The 19,065-nt window shown below is 44.8% G+C and overlaps 1 protein-coding gene across 11 annotated transcripts in view; it reads right to left on the bottom strand.

Moving 5' to 3' along the window:
- Positions 1-1,528: 1,528 nt before the first annotated feature.
- LOC111836252 (leucine-rich repeat and fibronectin type-III domain-containing protein 2-like) overlaps positions 1,529-19,065 on the bottom strand; it is a 78,596-nt gene continuing 61,059 nt past the window's right edge. For all 11 annotated transcript variants that reach the window (XM_023797336.2, XM_023797340.2, XM_072702816.1 and 8 more), the window contains 2 exons: positions 9,206-10,606; positions 1,529-3,950 (listed from right to left, as the gene is read on the bottom strand). In XM_023797336.2, the coding sequence (XP_023653104.1) occupies positions 2,978-3,950; positions 9,206-10,606 (2,374 nt within the window). In that variant the 3' untranslated portion in view covers positions 1,529-2,977. The remainder of the gene's footprint in view (positions 3,951-9,205; positions 10,607-19,065) is intronic.

The following is a 19,065-nucleotide window of genomic DNA, read 5'->3' as shown; positions in this document are numbered from 1 at the left end:
TTCAGTCTGGAACCCTTGTGGGTCTTTTTTTTCTCCAACCGTTCTAATGTAGACTGGCCAATGTGTGATCACTGTCTGTTATGTGCAGCTTATGGATGGGTGGCCAGATATTTTATTGTGCAGTTCATAAACTATTGTCAAACTCTCTGCAATGAAGTGATGTTATCCAGGTCCAAATGCAGCAAAGTATTCATAAACCATGAGTACTACCACCATACTTGTTGGCATGAGCTTCTTAATACCAGATGTAGCTCTTGATTTTTACCAGGCATATACAGTATGGACAAAAGTCTTGGGACCTATTCATCCAGAACAGCATTTGTGAGGTCAGGCACTGATGTTGCATGTGAAGACCTGGCTCACAATAATCCATTCTAGTTCATCCTAAAGGTGTTTGATGGGGTTGAGGTCAGGGCTCTGTGCGAGCCAATCAAATTCTTCCACACCAATCTCCCCCAACCATGACTTTATGGACCTTGCTTTGTGCAATGAGGCACACTCATGCTGGAACAGAAAAGAACCTTCCCCAAACTGTTCCCACAAAGTTGGGAGCATAGTTCCAAAATGTACCAGAAGCTTGCCCTAGCCCAACCCCAGAACAACAACCCCATACCCTTATCTCTCCTCCACCAAACATTACATTTGGCACAATGCAGACAGGCAGGTAACGTTCTCCTGGCATCCATTGAACCCAGACTCATCCATCAGGCTTCTTGTCCCTCCACAGAACATGTTTCCACTGCTACAGAGTCCAGTGACAGTGTGCTTTACACCACTCCATCAGTTGTTCGGCATTGCTCTTGATGATGTGAGGCTTGCATGCAGCCGCTTGGCCAAGGAAGCCCATTCCAAGAAGCTCCCGGTGCACAGTTTTAGTGCTGGGGTTAATGCCAGAGAAAGTTTGGAACTCTGCAGCTTTTCAGTCAGCAGAGCGTTGCCGACTTTTACGCTCCTCAACACTTGGCGACCCCACTCTGTTACTTTACATGGTGCCTGAGTTTTTGTTGTTCCTCAATGCTTCTACTTTGCAATAATACCACTTACAGCTGACTATGGAATATCTAGCAGGGAAGAAATTTCACAAACTGACTTATTGCAGAGGTGGCATCCTATGACAGTACCACACTTGAATTCACTGAACTCTTCGGAACAACCCATTCTTTTACAAGTGTTTGTAAACTGATTGTATGTCTAGGTGCTTGATTTTATACAACATGGCAATGATCCATATAGTGTTACTAGGCTCATGTAAGGTAAAAAAAAAATCTACTTGTAGGTCATGTACAAATATTGTTCCCAAGGTGCTAAGCATCAGGTCAGTGAGGAGAATGGAAAGATAGAAACCATAAGTGGATGGAACATGTTCCTTCTGTGTACACTTACCTGATTTGTAATCATCCCATCTCTTCTGCTATATTACTGTTCTTACATTTTTTGGCATTACTAACTAGGCTCTTTAAAACACCGCATTACACACAACAGAAAAAGTTATCTATGACATCAAGACATAAATAAAACACCCAACACATTTTAGAAAGTCTTGATATTTATCGTTTTGTAGCAAAAACAAAACAAGAACAAAAAAAGTGTTTGACCACAGAAACATTTTCAACATGTCCAAGATAGGAACGAACACAAGTGTGTTATAACAATCCAAATCGGGCACCTTCTTCAGGTCTGCCAAACTGAAATATTAATAGTGCTACTGTACAGTAACTTCAGCCTTAGTCTCACTTCATTTTTACACAAAGTCAATATACAGTGCTGGGAGTAGCAATGAGTTAGAGAGGCAGCATGAACAGAAGGAAGTGTGACGAGCAGATTGGGGCCACAAGAGCTCCGATGATTCAGCTAAGAATTTCACACAGTCCCATGAAGATGCCACAAGCAAACCCTCAAATGGATTGTGCTGAAAAAGAGATGTGTGATATGGGAACCGGTTGCATCGTCTGAATCTGTAATCCCATGCAAAATCCTTCATAGTCCAGCTGGAACAGCACTGAAATAAGACATTTATTATTCCCATTCTTCCCTCTATTCAGTGTATTCAGTTACTAATAGCCTGTCAGAATGCTGACACCAACTGTATTAGCTGCTATCCATTCCCTTCTGCATTCAAACTAAAGAAAGTGTTCTGCAAACTGGGTAGTGCAATAAAAATAGCTTCACAGAAAAAAACAACAAAAAAGACATGTTTGGCATGAAATTGTGACAGGAGACACAACTAAAGGTAAAAGAAAATGGATGAAGATGCCTGTCTTTGCCACATGCTCTAAACCCCTTCAACAAGGGAAATAACAGGCTGTAACAGAAATGTCTGACCTGAAAAGAATAAAACATAAAATAAACATATCAGTATGTCAGTTACACTGGGGGTCCAGAGTCTAATATTCAGGCATTCCCCTCCATCGGCGCAATCTGTTCAGCCTGACGGATGTGATGGCAGAGGTGGTGATGTGCAGCAGCATGCCTGCCTTGACCCTGTTTATTCACTCTCCTCTTCCGAGAAGCACCTGTCCCCTACTCAGCATTGCCGCTCACGTGTGGAGGCCACAAAGCTGGGGGAGAGTGTTAATCCCGCACTGCCCACCGTGTCGGCAGCAGTCTTACACGTGTGGGTTAATGTTCCTCCCCCCCGCCCCAACCCATAATCTTATGGCTAGTTATCATCTGGCGACGCCTCCTGACCCCGATGAGGATGGATCATGGATGTGACATCAGTCACGCGACTGAGAGATCGTGAGGATTCTCACGGTGTTTCCGTCCAGTACCGGAGGAGGAGGCCGGGTTCGTGTTGGCTGACTGCTCCTCTTCCCGCTCTGCTCTGGAGTATATTATGGCACAGGGTGGAATCACCCTTTACAGTGTTGTGACGAGGCTGAGATGCGGATTCGGCAGCCCTCCCCTCTATTTGGCTCTCTGGGAAATGGTCTCCTTGGGGTCAGGAAGGTGGCCTTTAGGGTGGGGCACTGTGCTGTCAAACCGTGCTCTCCAGGACCCACTCTGAACCCTCCAGGCTCCCCTTGCCCTCCTCTGCATCTTCATCGCATTGCAGCAGCATCCCGTTCACAGAGAGGCTCCTGGTCCAGACGCTCCTCACCTTGCGGGGGTAGGGCCGTGCCTGTGTACTGGGGGCAGCCGCCGCCTCCCCACCCACATCCCCCATGTCAAAGGACTGGCTCCTTCTGGGCCTGTTGCTCTCCAGTGGGAGTGTAAGCAACCGACTCAGCCGGGAGTCCGTCGGCGTGCCTAGCAGAGGCTCCCGGTCCGTGGAAGGAGCCACGGGAAGCACCCCTGCGGCAGAGGAGCCCGGGTCTCTTCCTGCAGCCTGACCCCTCAACTCCAAGGAGGTGATGGCCCCCAAGAGGTGGTCCAAATTGGGTCGCACCTTGGAGTGGACTGGCTTCCACCTCCTTCCGAGCGAGGTGCCCTGGTTGTGACCATCTCCATTTCGGCCCCCCAGTGAGGAGGAGGACGAGGAGGTAGAGGAAGAAGAGACTGTGAGGTTTCCTTGCAGGGTGCTACACCTGAACGTCACCACCTCCTCCCGCAGTGTCACCTTGGGCTTGGGTGGAGTGGGTGGCGCTCCATTCTGCACCATGCGACTCCCATTAGTCTGCGAGTAAGTATCGCTGACGGCAGACAGCTTGACTGTCACCTCCTCAGCTGGTCCTGCCTTGTAGCGCACCATCAGGATGACGATGAAGACCAGCAGGGTGGCCACGATAACACCACCCACCACGAGGATCATGGTGCCGCCCAGGAGCTGCCCGCGCAGTGCCTGACACTGAGGGTAGTCATCGCGCGTGAAGAACTGCACGCAGCCCACCACATTGGTGGCAGTGAGGGTGGTGGCCGTGTCCTCCCAGGCGGCCAGGACACACAGGTCATAGCGTGTCCCGGACACCAGGTTTGTCACCAGGAAGGCTTTACTGGACGCGGGGATCATCCTTCAAGACCAAAAAACCAGAGAGAAGTCAGCTGCAATGACCACTTTAACACCAAGATCTCAATGGGCGGATGTAACTAAAAGTCTACGATTAAGGTCTAAACACATGCATTTTACACCAACATAAGCTCTGAGTAAACCATTTAACATTCCTGTTCATTCCCTGAACGCTATGAGTGGTCACTCCAACAACCAGCATCAACGAGATTCTGCAATCAGACTCTGCTCTCCGGCATTTTTTCTCAGCCTGGTTTTTAACTGACAGCCAAGGTCCGTGAACCATCTGTGCTGGAGTTCGGCTTAGCTGTCCTCATCACATCTCAGAGTCACGCAACAGAAAAATAAGGAAAAATGGGGCAAGGTGAGTGCTTGTTATAATGTCTCCAAGATTACGCTTTTTGGCAGGTGGAAATTCTCTGCTATACATTTCTCTGCCCCTTGGTCCCTTGTGTCATATACATGTCCAAGCTGATGTTTTCCTAGGGGTTGAAGGAAGGTCATAGGCTGAATCACGGCTTTTTAGAAAGGAGACAAGTTTTTACTGCAAATGAAATGCAGTCTATACAGTACAGGGCTATAAACTTGGGGTCCATCTTTTCAATGTTTGCGGCTCTTTCCGCCCCCCTCCTGTCTAACACACATTCTTTCAAAGTTGACGTGTCTGGGTACAAATAACAACACTGTCACCAAGTCAGAGAAGATTACTAATGACATTAAATGCAGTTTGCACTGAGGGTGGAAGTTTGTGCCGCCCCCAGTGACCCAGTCCTGTCAATCAGATGTGTCGGGAAAAAGTGTGCCTGACGTGCAGTTAAATAGATCAGGGAAGTGTGTCCAGAGACTATAAAGGGGTGTAGACTGGGGGGGGGGGGCTTTATGCATCACCATGACTCCCTGGATGACAGAAACAGAGGGGAAATCCTGTAATGAAACTGACTGCAATTTTAAACCAGAAAAACAATCCAATAAATAATAAATAGGCCAAAAAAAGTCTTCAATGTCTAAAAATGCGGGAATTAATATTTAATTCATGTAAAAAAAACAATCTACAGACATTGCGAAATGCAGCAATTCTTTTTTTTCACTCATGCCTCCTCTGATCGCGGTCATGACGGATTTCAGGCTGTCTGTGTTATTAGATTCATCCCGTTAAATTCAAACACGCTGCCACAAAGCGACACTCAAGAAAATGGCTGGTAAGCCTTATCATAAATCAGATAAAAATGCAGAGCGGAGTGTTTCCCACATAGGGGAGAGCAGGCAGTTCAAAGATGCTCCAATGAAGTTCAGAATGAGCCCAGTTTAAAGTACAGCTTCGGGGGCTGGAGTGGATATGAATTACCAGTCGGAAAAAGGGTTCAGGGCTTTGCCAGAAATAGCAAAATGAGGAAATATAAGATTTTCCATCCAGGATGCAATAAACTGGATTTATAATTACCTCTTTAAGTGACGTTTTCACACATTTGAAGAAAAGGTACAGAAAAGTTATAAAAAACATGTGAAGTCAATCATTTACAAGTTGTCAGTGTTCTGGCACGTTAATCAGGAAGCCTAATGCGGAGCAGGACAGAAATATATTTCAATGTGTACGTTCTTTTGTGATCTCATTTTAAAACTATCCATCCATCCCTCCATCCATTTTCTATACCCACTTGTCCTATGTGGGGTCACGGGGGTCTGGAGCCTATCCTGGAAGCTACAGGTGCAATACAGGGAATGACCCTGGGTGGGGCAGCTACCCGTCACAGGGCTACCATTCACTCACAAACCATTCACTTCTACAGACAACTCCAGTTCATCTTAGCAGGTTTTTGGTGTCAGAAGGGAAACCGGAAGAAACGCAATGAGGACGCGGTGAGAACATGCAAACTCCACACACAGAGAGCTGGGTGGAGACTCAAATTGCCCTCCAACTAAAACTGCAATATACGTTCTATTCCATGCTGTTGAGCATGGACAGATTTTCTTGCAGGCACTTTGAAATATTACATTAAAATATACTTACAGAAGCACAATAAGTAAATGTAATAAGTAAGTGCCTGCACTTTTGAGAAAGTAGAACATGAACAAGCCACTGCAGTTACCTTACAAAGTGTGCGGGATTCTGGGGCTTCTGCCAGATGAACTCAATAGTACCGGAGCCCACTCCTACACCAAGATATTAATACGCAAGTGAATGCACCGGGATCTACTGAAACTATATCACTGTGTACATAGCCTGTTCAATTCATAGACATCATTGACGATGAAGAGATATCAATATGCATCCTACCCTAATCACATCCTTATCACATACACTTCTTTAGAAGGAAAGTACAAAATACTATATATTATTAATAACTGCAAAAATAAATTCCAGTTCTGGTAAACTTATGTACAGATGGCCTACATATGTACTTAAATTCACATTATGACGTACTGATTTTGATGACTATATTTATCTAATCAAAATGTTATTTAATAATTTGATTCCAATAAGATGTTGCTACTGGGAGCTAATAATTAACAGCCCTAATGTCGAGGAAATGGGGCATCATTTGTGAATCAGATTACTGTGTGGGATTAAACAAGAAAACCCCAGGAAATGTAGCACTTGGAAAGGCTACAACACAGCAAATCTGTAGAACCCGCCTGTAGCTTATTTAGCAGCCTGGCTGACAGCCCAATCAGAGCCCTGTACGCCCCTTCCTTATGCTGCTAACCCAAGACAGACCCTTCTGCTGTCCTGCTATAGGCGGACCGCGGTCCGGGTCCGGACCCAGAACCTGTCCCATACGGACCCGGACTGACAGCCAAAACATTTAGTTATTATTTAAAACCTGACGGGGCGCTTTTATTTTAACCGGCGCAGCGTTTGTAGTCTTTTCGGTAGTGGTTTTGCGGTAGTGGTTTTGCAGTAGAACCTCCGTTTCCCACGCCAAGAGAAGGGTCCAGCTGCAGACGCCTGTAGAGTGGAGCTCCACCAGAAATACGTCACCTCCACAGGAAACACGTGGCCTCAACTCTGTGTCACAGCGAATAAACCCTAACCTTAACCTTAACCCTAACCCTATTCATAAACCTAACCCTAACCGGAGCTCCACTTTACGTCCTTAAAGATCACGTATTTCCGGTGGAGCTCCACTCTACAGGCGTCTGCAGCTAGACCCTCTTGCACGCCAATGAAAATCAAACGCCTTTGACCGCCAAGCAAGACGTTTATAGTTCGGCGTATGCAGCCCTTTGTCTGTGCTAATGTGCCTTTCGTGTTAATAGCAGCAGCAAAGCTAACACCCGTAACCAAAAAACGTAATGTTCCTAACAGAGTGGCTGCGCTCTCCTGAAAACGTAAACAATATGTATTATGTAACACGTTGGATAAATAGACGTAGTTTATTGTTGATTTCATGTTTGTTGAAGTTTCTGCATTTTAACATATGTATAAAGTAATGTTATCTGTTATATAAATAAACTCGTGAAACAAAAAATGTACGTTTTCAGGGTTGCCAAATCTCAAGCATCTGGCATGACACTCACACTTTCAGACTCATGCTGGAAATCTTACGGCAAATCTATATTATTCCATTATAAAACCTAAAATTAGCTACGTCAAAAGTGTATTTACACGGCTAAACACAGAAGCAGACTATTTACAAGGTAAGAACTGTCACATGTGTGCAGACATCTCGAACTGAAAATCTCACTCCAGCCAGCTGGCCGAAGTTCTATGTCACGTGACAATAAATAATGTCAAAACGTTTTTGAATTGTACTGAATTAATTTGATTTGACAGTCAGGTACTGATTACATACAATGTTGATGCAACTAATAGGCTACTTAAATATATATCAAACTATTAAATAGTTAGACATTATGATCTTCCGGACCTTTGCTTCAAGAATTTTTCTCTAACTGGACCTCTTTAAATTTTAATTGAATACCCCTGGTGTAGTCAGTCATGACAACCAGGAAACTGGAAGATGCTGGGTGGCAAAAGCCAAAAAACTGTGCCTTCAAGCCTCAGCATTGGTCCAAAGTGTATTCAGACAGTTTGTTACTGCTGTAGCTCGCAAAGTGAACCACCCTTTTGTTTTGCTTGTGTCCTTTAAACGATGATTTTTTTTCCAAATACATGCTTGGAGCGTACAGAGAGCAGAGTCTGCACTCTCCCCGAATGGTAAGTACTCTGTCTGATCTTGCAGTCAACACCTGTCATGTTATCCTAGTATTTGTCTGTCAATAAGCATTGCTTACATTTTTATACAGTAATATTGACACTAAAATTCATTTTCATGCTTATAACTTTGTGATTGCTAGTACTAAGCTTGTCATGGATCGCTGGTGCTATGAAAGGATAAAGAATAATCTAGATATAATCGAGTGAGTAAACTGGGCTACTAGCTGCAAGGAAATAAAATGAAAATTCTGAAATATACGGTGTTCTACCACAAACTTGAAGTATTCATAGTCTTGACATGAGGGAAAAACTAGTTTTGACGCTATCAGAATGAGAGTTGGTGATTCATACTGTGGGAACAAGAGACTCTTTCAGTGGTTGTGACTAGCACTTGATCTGACATGAACGTGTAAAAATCCAGGAGCTGGGAAATTTGGGTTTTTCCTCATAACAAGGAGGATGTTGACCAAAATGAAATACAGCTATGTTCTCTCTGCAGGAGCAACAGAAAGCTGGAGAACATGGACGGATGTACTTAGCTCACTGAATGCAGGAAGCGTGTGTTTGATCTGTAGGTTTTAGCAATCCATTTTCTGGATGTGCTCTGATTAAATGAAATCAACAGAAAAAAGCAGAGCATGAAAGCTTAGGTTACAAATGGGTTAAATCCACCAAAAGTACATTCTTCAGCTGACAGTGGACAATCCATGCATTATGTTGTTTTACAGACAGTATTAATCACCATGAGTTATACTTTGTCATTATCTAATTTGCTGCTTAGTAGAGGCTTTTGTCTAAGGCGACTTAGTGGTTTTCATTTTGTATTTTTTTCTATTTTTCGCCTGGATGCACACAGAAAGCAATTTCACATTAAGTACCTTGCTCAAGGGAGCACAACAGTATTCATGCCAGAAAGGAAACTTTTAACCTTCTGCTTACAAGTCAGGTTCCTCGCCCACTAGTTCACATCACTGCTAGCAGCAGAATTTTGTTAAACCATGTTTGTCAGCATCAAATACATTCTACAAAGGCTCGGAGACGAGGTTCACTGTGAGGTTGGAAGAAATGAACACGAGTCAGTGTCCTGCAGCTTCTCTTACCTGTATATTAGGACTTCATCGTCAGAGCAGTTGTATTGTAGCTGGTACATCTTGACTCTCGGGGCACCACCACTGACGGACCAACTGACTAGAGCAGAGACAGCGGTCACTTCAGACACAGACACCGACCTCTCGGGTTGGCTTTTTCCATCGTTTTTGCCAGCCCTGTTGGAGCTAGTGATGTCAGAAAGGCGCGATTTGGGCTGTGTGGCGCGGTCGGTGCCATTGCTGAGATGGGGTAGCTGGACAACGGACAGCTCCGCCACAGCGGTCGCCTCGCCAGCCACGTTGGCCGCAATGCATGTAAAAGCACCTGAGTCCTTGGTTGTGGTGATAAGGATTTCAAGAGTGCCATTCTCATAGACTACAGCTCGGGTGGAATTACCCACCAGGCGCTCATCAGGAGCCACCCAGTGGACGGAAGGCGTGGGGTCCCCTGCAGCTACACACTTAAGGCTGGCACTCTGCCCTTCTAGCACGAGCAGCTTGTGAGTGTGCTGGGTAATGAGGGGCTGCTCACAGATGAATTCCTCCTCAGCAACGGACCAAAAGTAGCGCCCCTTGAGGCGTGGAGGGGAAGCGCAGGTCTCTAGGTCATCGTCCCTCTCGAGGCGCCGCAGCCAAAGCATCTCGCAGTTGCAGTGCAGGGGGTTCCCGCCAAAGCTGAGAGAGAGCTGCGGCGCATATGGAGTGACCGGCGCCACGCTCTCCTGCGCCCGTGCAAAGATGGGGTCAGGTGGTAGCTTCTGCAGCCGGTTAGAGGTGAGATCCAGGCGGGCAAGGCGCTCGAGGTCAGCGAAGGTGCCCTCGGGGATATAGTCGATGAGGTTGTGGTCAAGGCTGAGCTGGTGCAGGTTGACCATCCGTCGTATGGAATACCATGGCAGTCGGTGTAGGTTGTTGTACGACAGGTCCAGGTCCTCCAGGGAGGGCACGAGGTCATCGAGGGCACGATCAGAGACACGGCTCAGCTGGTTGTTGCTGAGGATGAGGTGCTGCAGGTTGAGCAGGCCGCGCAGGTCGTCAGGCCCAATCTCCGCCAGCCGGTTGTTGTCCAGGTGCAGCGCCCGTAGGTTCTCCAGGTCGGCAAAGGAGAGCGGCTGGATGGAGCTGATAGTGTTGCGTGACAGCGTCAGGTCCACCAGGTCCGTCATGTTGGCAAAGTCCTGCCGTGACACCTTGACAATGTAGTTCCCGCCCAGCCTCAACTCCACCGTCTGTCGGTCCAGGTCCGGTGGCACAAACAGCAGCCCTTTGGATGGGCAGAGCGTGCCCAATGACTCGGACAGGTTCTGGCAGACGCAGTACTTCGGGCAGGCATGGACCATCATCACCGTGGTTCCCAGGAGGAGAAGGTGACGGAGCACTTGGTCCATGGTGAATTCACTCACGCACAGGAACCTAGTACGCGGAGAAAGAGAGAGACCGACAAACATCCAGTTTAAAATAAATTTCACTGTACATTAGATACTTTAAACATGTAATATTGTATTACTGAAACTTTTCATGGTATTATTGCAAGCACAACCACGTTTTAAAAAAGGCAGTTAATAGTCATTCATTTACTGTAACCGCTTATACTATTCAGGATAGTGGGGGGGGTCTGGAGCCTATGGGCACAAGACAGGGCTTAACCCAGGGGGCTAGAACCCATCACAGGGCACACTCACCCCTATAGACAGCTTGGTAATTCCATTTAACCTCAGCATGTTTTTGGACTGTGGAAGGAAACAGAAGTTCTTGAAAGAAACTCTATGATGGAACCGGAAGAACATGGGAACTCCACAGAAGTAGCATTGGTGCTGAGACTCAAACCCAGGCCCCCGAGGTGTAAGGAGACAGAACTAGCCATGGCACCACAGAGCCATATGATTTGGAAATGCTTTCTTTACAAATTTGTGCTAATGAATCTATTCAGAAAATAAACTCCCCTGATTGGGAGGCAGGTAGGAGGGGGTATCACTCTGCCGCCCACCCCCCCAACCCTCTCTGTCCTATTCATCACAGTGGCCTTCTTCGGAGGCCACACACTTGCACATAGAGCTTTTACTTGGCTCTGCCCGGCCGCAGACTGACGCGTCTCGGTCGAGCTGCGCAGCGACCCGGCACACCGTCGACTCTCCAAACTCACTTTCGGGGTGAACAGTCCTGACCGCGGCTCTTTGGTGTACCGCTAAGAGTATGTGTGCACACGTCGGAACACCCGAAACGCCATACTGGGGGCAATTAAGCAGAATTTAAGGAAACTGCTGGAAAAACCAGTGGACATACATATTTCAGAGTGTCCTGACAAGAATGATGCCTTTATACTGCAGAGCCACCACTTTTAAAAACAGCATTCTGGTGCAGTCCTTCAATATATGTGCACAAAAATAAACTTGGTGAGTAGCTGCCTATTTTTCTTACTGAAAAAGGTAACAGTCTAGTGGGAAAAATGCAGCAGGTATATAAATATATATTTAGATACCTCAAATATCACAAAAACAGCAAGAAATCTGGGGCTGGAAGCCAACGGTATCCAAGCTTCTGTTCTAATATAGGTGACAGCTTTTTGCATCTAGATTATACATTCCGTGGGTTGCAGTTTCAGTACTGTGAAGCATATATATCTCTACTTCATAATGTTATCAAAACATCAATTTTTTTTAATTTCATTATTATGGCATGATGTGTGAATTGTGTTATTTGCAACTTGATTTCAGGTTTATTTGCGTGTCAGAGAAATTTCATCTAAGTAGAAGTGGCCCTTGAATTATTTCCAGTGCAGGTGACCCCAGAGTCACAGTGCGGATGACGCACATAAACGACGGTCACCTTCTGTGGAAGTCATGCATTTTTCCAACCCTGTGAGAAAGCAAAATCAACTCTGAAATAAGAATGAACTCTGCACTGAGCAGACGCACAGTCTATGATTAACTATTAATAGACCCAGACCAAATATATGAGCAATTAGCCACTGACGAGATGTTGCTAGTTTTGGCTGACATGACTGAAAGTGAGCTACATCAGCACATCCCTGACATGTGAAGGTGCCTCCGTGAATCACTCCAAATGCCTGACAAATGCCTGACAAAAACAGCCGGGGATCAGTGCTAGCACCCACCGATCTGCCCCTGATCCTTCGTGATTTCCTTTCGCATTTCTCTCCATAACATTATGGCTCGGAATTCACTCATTTAGACATTAAGACCATTCATACAGCACGGTATAATTTAATGCTATTAATTTATCTCTGTAATTAGGTACTCAATTGTTTTACACCTTCAAATAGTTCAATGTGCTTTATCTCTGACTAGATCTACAGCTGTAAAAAGGGTCTGAATAATGAAACTTACAATCTGGACAGAATCTTAAAGAAAACAACATTCTGGGTGCCCAGGTGAATGCAAACAGGCACGCTTCTTCTAAATTGGTCGATAAAGACACTTCTTCAGTTGTCCTGCAGAACCGCTGCTCAGTCAAGCACTATATTAGATGAATGCAGCATGTCCATTAAGTGAGCCACCTGAAGCCCTTTCAAATGGCTTCATTATTATTATTTTGCCGCTTGACTTCCTGTTTCACACAGAGCCAGTTAGGATCTGTCCTTTTATACAGCCGGAGCAGTTCAACACTATCCTATTTGAAGGTGGGAACATGAACATCATCTGTGGGTTCTTAAACAAGCAACCACCCGGTTACAAATTGGTGTCTTTAACTAGCCTTAGTGCTTAAAGGAACTGCACTGTAGGTTTTGCTGGTGTGACAATGAGCCATGTGTATGACATGTACTGTAGGTACATTTAAAATGTGAAATCTGAGTAACACCATGGTGATTATGAGCCTCTTACACGTCCACTACAATGTTACAATGAGACCTTAAAAACAGCCTGAAACCAGCTTTAGTATCAGTCTACATACAGAACAGGTGTATGCCTGCATAAAGTGGAATAATCTTTATATTACAGTATGTATGATGTACTGCAGTGAAATATTACAATAGATCTTACAGTTAGATTATATAATATCTGTGTGTGTGTGTGTGTGTGTATGTGCTTGCACGCGTGTGTTTCTGGGGTTACATTATATACCACTCTGACAGAAAACACACCGCAAGGCAATAAAAAAAAAACCTGAAACTGAAAAGCTGCGGATTTGTGGAAGTCCGTCATATTGGCAGTAAAGATCTGCAGAAATATATGGGGCAAGGAGGCCTGGAATAATGGAACGAGGTTGGGTAGTGAAAATAGATAGATTAGAGAAGATATAGTACAGAACTACATAAGAGGAGGAGTGCAAAATGTAGGGAGAGCCATTCTGTGCAGCCCTTCTAAATTCAACATTTGCAATGTCAGAGGCTGCCTAAGAGATGACGCGAGTGCAGCATGCATTTCTCACCGCAAGATGGGAAGGCTGAGGGGCCCATGTGGCAGATCTTGGAAAAAGCATAATGTCATTGTGTCCTTGTGCCTCGCACCTCTCAGAAATGGAGAACCAGATCAGATGAAATCTCCACTACAGCCTCTTAGCCAGAAGAATGCATTTCCTGCTCATTGCCAAGGAAGTTCATTTCTGATGAAGCCCTAGTACATTAGTCAAAGGGTCACCTTAAATAAGCCTGTTCCTCAAAATCTATTAATATCAAAATTCAGTGCATCAAAAGTCTTCATACAATTATCAAAAGGAGTACAGAAATACTAAACCAGAACATAAGAAATATACATTTCTGAACACACACACACACACACAGGTTTGTAATTATATCGCTGGTCCCCACAATGTAGTCATGTAAACATGACTACACCACATTTTAAGGCTTTCATCCACTACCTTAATCATAACAATAATTAAGGATAGTAATGATAAAAAGTTAAATATCAAGAATACTAATCACCAAAAAGTCATAGTGGTATTTGCCAGTGGAGGTAGTGGTAGTGAGTGCAAGGTGAAGTGCAGGAAAGATAAATTACTGCATACTGTAAGCACTACAAATACTATACAAATGTGAAGGTGATTGGTAGATAAATATATAATTGAAAGTACAGAATACAAGTAGTATATAAGGGCTATAAGGACATAACCAGTGAACACCAGTCCAGCAGTTAATGACAGAGTGAGTAAAGAAGAAGTCAATTTAACAGCAAAAGTCTATTAGAACCTCATCACTGGAAGGAGATTTATAGTCGTATGACCTGGGGGACAAAAGACTTCCTCAGTCTGTCGGTAGAGCAGGGGTGGGACAGCAGCCTGTCGCCGAATGTAAAACTCCTCTGCCTGGTGAATGTACTGCATGACCAGCTGGTCCAGCCGCATAGTGTCCCTCTTCTTAATGCTGCCTCCCCAGCAGACCACAGCAGAGAAGAGAACACTGGCAGAAGATCAGCATGAGCTTCCTACAGATGCTGAAGGATCCCAGCCTCCTAGGGTATAGTGTGTTGGTTTTGGCTGAGCTGTCCAGTCTATCATCCAGCTGCCATCCCAGGTACTTACCCTAACCACTCTTAAAGTCCACCACCACATTAGTATTATTAAACCAAACATCAGCTATGTGTGCATCTACATTAATACCTCTTTGGTGTTAATAACCCTCAATTTCACTGATAATTATATAATTATACATTGACGGCTTTTCTGTGACTGCTTCTGACAGCTCCAAGTCTTACCTCGTTCTGTATTATAATCATTCTAATTAATTCCTCTTTTTGGAATCAGGGGCTACGGAGCAGACTGGTCCCTCATTGTGTGGCTAATTAAGCACGATGCCTACTGTCCCTCTTTATGATCTCATCGCTAATCATCTGAAAATTTTCCTTCAGGAGGATCAAAAATACTAACCACAGCACACACATATACCCAGATCGCAAATACACATGCCTGCATGAACATATGCATATATGAATGCTAATTTTCCAAAACATTGATCCAATACAGGAATGCTCTAAGTTTGGAGGCTATCCCAGAAGAACCCAAATCGGAGCCACCTTGGAAGGGATCCAGGCAATCATGGGGCACCCAAAGACACACACTCAGTCATGCACTAAAGGTAATACAGAGATACCGATTCCCCTAACCGCAAGACTCTGGAATATCGGAGTAAACGTGAGTACCTGTAGGAAACTTACAGTACATACATCACTTTGTAGATGTTACCCACAAAACCAGTATACTACCCACCATAAAACCCCAGTATTTAAATTACCAAAGTGAAACATGCAGTTAAAATTTCTTCTAAGCATTCAGTGATCTTATTATGATAATGTAAAAGATGAAATATTGTCCGCCAGGCATTAAACACAAATCCATGGAGAGCGTTTGTTTAGAGAAAGTGTTGGTGACGGTAATTATATTTCAGAAGTCTCATTGTTTTACCAATAAAATCCTGTGCTACACAGGGGAAATTAGCAGCAAGCACGAATATATTTTTTTTACATTTTTATTTAGCAGAGGCTTTTGCCCAAAGCATCATGCAAATGAAGAATGCTTGCGGTTAGAGAGCAGACCCAGCCAGCATCTAGCTCTCCTGGAGCAGTTAGGGATTAGGGCCTTGCCCAAGGACAGTGCCATTACTCTGCCTTCCACAAGACTCTAACCCGGGACCTTCGAAGCACTGGTAGCACCCCCTACCTTACAGATCTACACAATACACAACTACAAAGAACAATTATGTCAGTATTTATAAAGAAGATGTTTCCAAAAAGATACCATCCATCCATCCATTCATCCATTCTGCTTATTCATTATAGGATTACAGTGCAGTAACCAAAAGAATAGAATTTAAAAGAGTAGTGTTTATACTTTATTGATCTCCGTGGGGAAATTGCCTTTTCACCTATCCCATCTTACTGTCCAGGAGACACACAGACACATATGGAGAACAAGCTTGGGGGTGACAGCACTGGGCAGCCAGCAGCAGGGCTCATGGAGCAAGTGGGACTAAGTGTCTTGCTCAGGGCCTAATGGCGGCGTTAGTCTTCTGATCACAGGCATAGTGTCCTAACTTGCTGAATCATCCCACCCATCCCATACAAGGACTTGAATTATTTTCAGGACTTGAACAGCTAGTATGCAAAGTTTTTGCGCCATAGGGAACGCTTTCAGGGCTTCAGTCAAAGGTTTTCAGTTAACATGCAGAACTTAAACAACTGGAACAACAAATTTATAAAGTGCAAAGGGTTTAACTCACAACTGCACACACACACACACACACACACACACACACACCTCAATATATGCAGTGCTAACTATCGGCAGCAATATTTCCGGAATTCAACCATCACCAAAGAGCCATCAGAACCCTCCTTTCAATCCAAAGTCAGCAGATGGTGTCTATCAGTCCATTAAAATGACTGTCCCTGAAAACCACGCACCACCATCTTCTGTAAATGCTGATGCAAGTGAGGAAAATCTGGAAAGCTGACGACTGGTGCGAGCAAAATATATCGAAAATATCAAGAGAATAATACTGTCTGAAGTTTGACAGTAACTGCGCAGTTGGACTCTGTATTGGATGCGTTTGTAAGATGGGTGCATGTATAGTCTGACGTAAATTGTACCAGTTCATAAAATGATCCAAAAATAAATTGCATATAAATGACTTTCAGCCCGCAGGCCGACTGGGGGTATCAGGCTGGTCTGAGTCACAGTACGACTGAGGTCTGGCCCCTCAGGCGACTCAGAGATCTTCCCCAGAAAGTTAATTAATAAGGTAACAAAAGAATCACACTGGGGGCATGAGGCCAGGGAGGAGAGGAAGCCGCGGGAAGATGGAGCAGAGGCGTGACAAAGCAAGAAGTGACACGGCGGATAAGCTTCCAGTGCTGAACAATCAAATGATGGGGAGACATTTCTGCTGGTTGGGCAGAGAGAGGGAGAAAGAGAGAGAGAAAGAGAGAGGGAGAGAAAGAGAGATCCTCCTCCCCTGACAAGTCGTTCTTAGTCACTCAGCCTCACTCACATGCTATTTTTGCCATAGTGCATTTAAAGTGAGCTGCAGTCTTATTGTGGTGTAGGTGGGGTGAGGAGGGGAGCACCACTAATAACAGTGACTGCCCCCCTCCCCTGTCAGCCCCCCATTTTGCTGCCTGCCTCCCTCCCTCGCCCTCGCAGTCTGCGGAAGAACAGCGCACCCGAGGCCACACTTCAAACGACAGCCTCCCACAAGCTCTCCACGTTATTGTTAACTCCTCGGCCGCCCCCCCCCCCCTTGCTGCACTGCTTATGCCGCCGCTTCAATGGGCCTTATCCGGGAAGAACTGGCCCGCGGCGATCCCCTGCACTACCACAGGATGTGGGAGAGATGCAGAGTCCCGGTTTTTATCAGTCACCACCAGGCTCCTTCCTCTAGCCTCCCGCACAAAGCGCCACAGGCCCCGGTTTATAGCACGGATTCGCTGATGAGGATTCGGCGAGGAGATCCCGCAGCCTGACTGACACTGCGATTCTTTTAGAGATCCGAGCCAGATCTCCGGTGCCGTCTGCGATCGTAAAGTTAACACGCGTGTTTTTCACGGCACTAAAACGGCTACAGCTTGCGACGGCATGATCGCAGAATGTGCGCGGTAGGAAATTAAAAGGCTTTTAAGTTAAACGGTTGAAAACCGAAAATGAGCGCGTGGAAGATTTAAAGGGGTGAGCGAAACGCTCTGCTGGAACCGCCTGCAGCTGCTGCCAGGACTCATAAACGAGGTTCTCGCTCCGCCTGCTCAAAATCACTCCCAGCGAGCTCGGCAGTAGTGGAGCATCTGCAATATTTACATGGAGGCGGCAAGTGGCAACGTGAGACAGAATCGGGTGGGTATGCTGTGCGCTGGTCCACAGAGAAAACAGCTTTTCATTTTCAGGCACAGGTGCAATAGGCATAGCACTGGTGGAAGTGACAATACCCGATTGCACAGGCACTGCAGAGAGCCATTACATTCTATCCTCAACACTACTCTCACAAGGCCGCGCCATATTACAGTGAGTAATGCAGGAGGAAGATCTCCTCTCATGTGAATCATTTCATACCACTGAGCCTAAAATGCATAACTCTCCCTGCAGCAGAATTCAAAGAATTAATTTTAATCCTGAGGAAGGTGATTAATTCAACTGGGTCAACAAACTGAAAATACATTTGAGTTCAAATTGCACAAGCATCTGATTCGAAAAACAGAACTTTTGAGAGTTTGATCACAATGTAGAAGCCGAAGACCTGAAAATGTAGAAGGCCTAACTGACTAACTTAATGGCTTCTCAAAGTGTCCATGGCCTACTTAGCGAATCCAGATAATACCAATGATGAGGACATCCATCACATCCCAGAAGAGCCTGAGTAAAATATGGAATGTTCCACGGGACACAATGGAGGAATGAATAGACTGAAATAAAGCTGTTTTAAAACAAAATTAATTATTTTCATGAATAAAGTTAAATTTTGTCATAGCTATTCCCAGTGTTGGGGAGTAGCTAACTACAATTAGCGATGCTACTAACTTAATTACTTTTTTCAGTAGCTTATTAGTAGTGTGGCTACTTTTAAAACACTGTAGCTTTTCTGCTAATTATTTTTTTTCGTTTGTACAAATTGCAATGTAGCGTGACAAAAAACGCATTCCCGTAAGATGCTCGTTCACTAATCTACTGTTTGCGGTGCTTAAAGTACAGTATACATTTGTAAATATAAAACATAACATGTACATATAGAAATCTCTTTTTTATTGTAACCCTTCTACTTTTCACACAGCAATTGTGAAGTACTCCTGGTTTACACCAAGCAAAGAACCATTTTTGAAACCTTATTTTGATTTGACAGTACATTGTTAACCCTATAAAGCCTGCATTATTAAATAATTGCCAGAAAATTCTAATTTTCTGAGACTGAACTGTTTTCTGGATGCTTTTAA

Source organism: Paramormyrops kingsleyae, chromosome 19 (assembly GCF_048594095.1).
Source record: "Paramormyrops kingsleyae isolate MSU_618 chromosome 19, PKINGS_0.4, whole genome shotgun sequence".
Lineage (NCBI taxonomy): Eukaryota > Metazoa > Chordata > Actinopteri > Osteoglossiformes > Mormyridae > Paramormyrops > Paramormyrops kingsleyae.
This window is presented reverse-complemented; position numbering and strand designations above follow the sequence as displayed.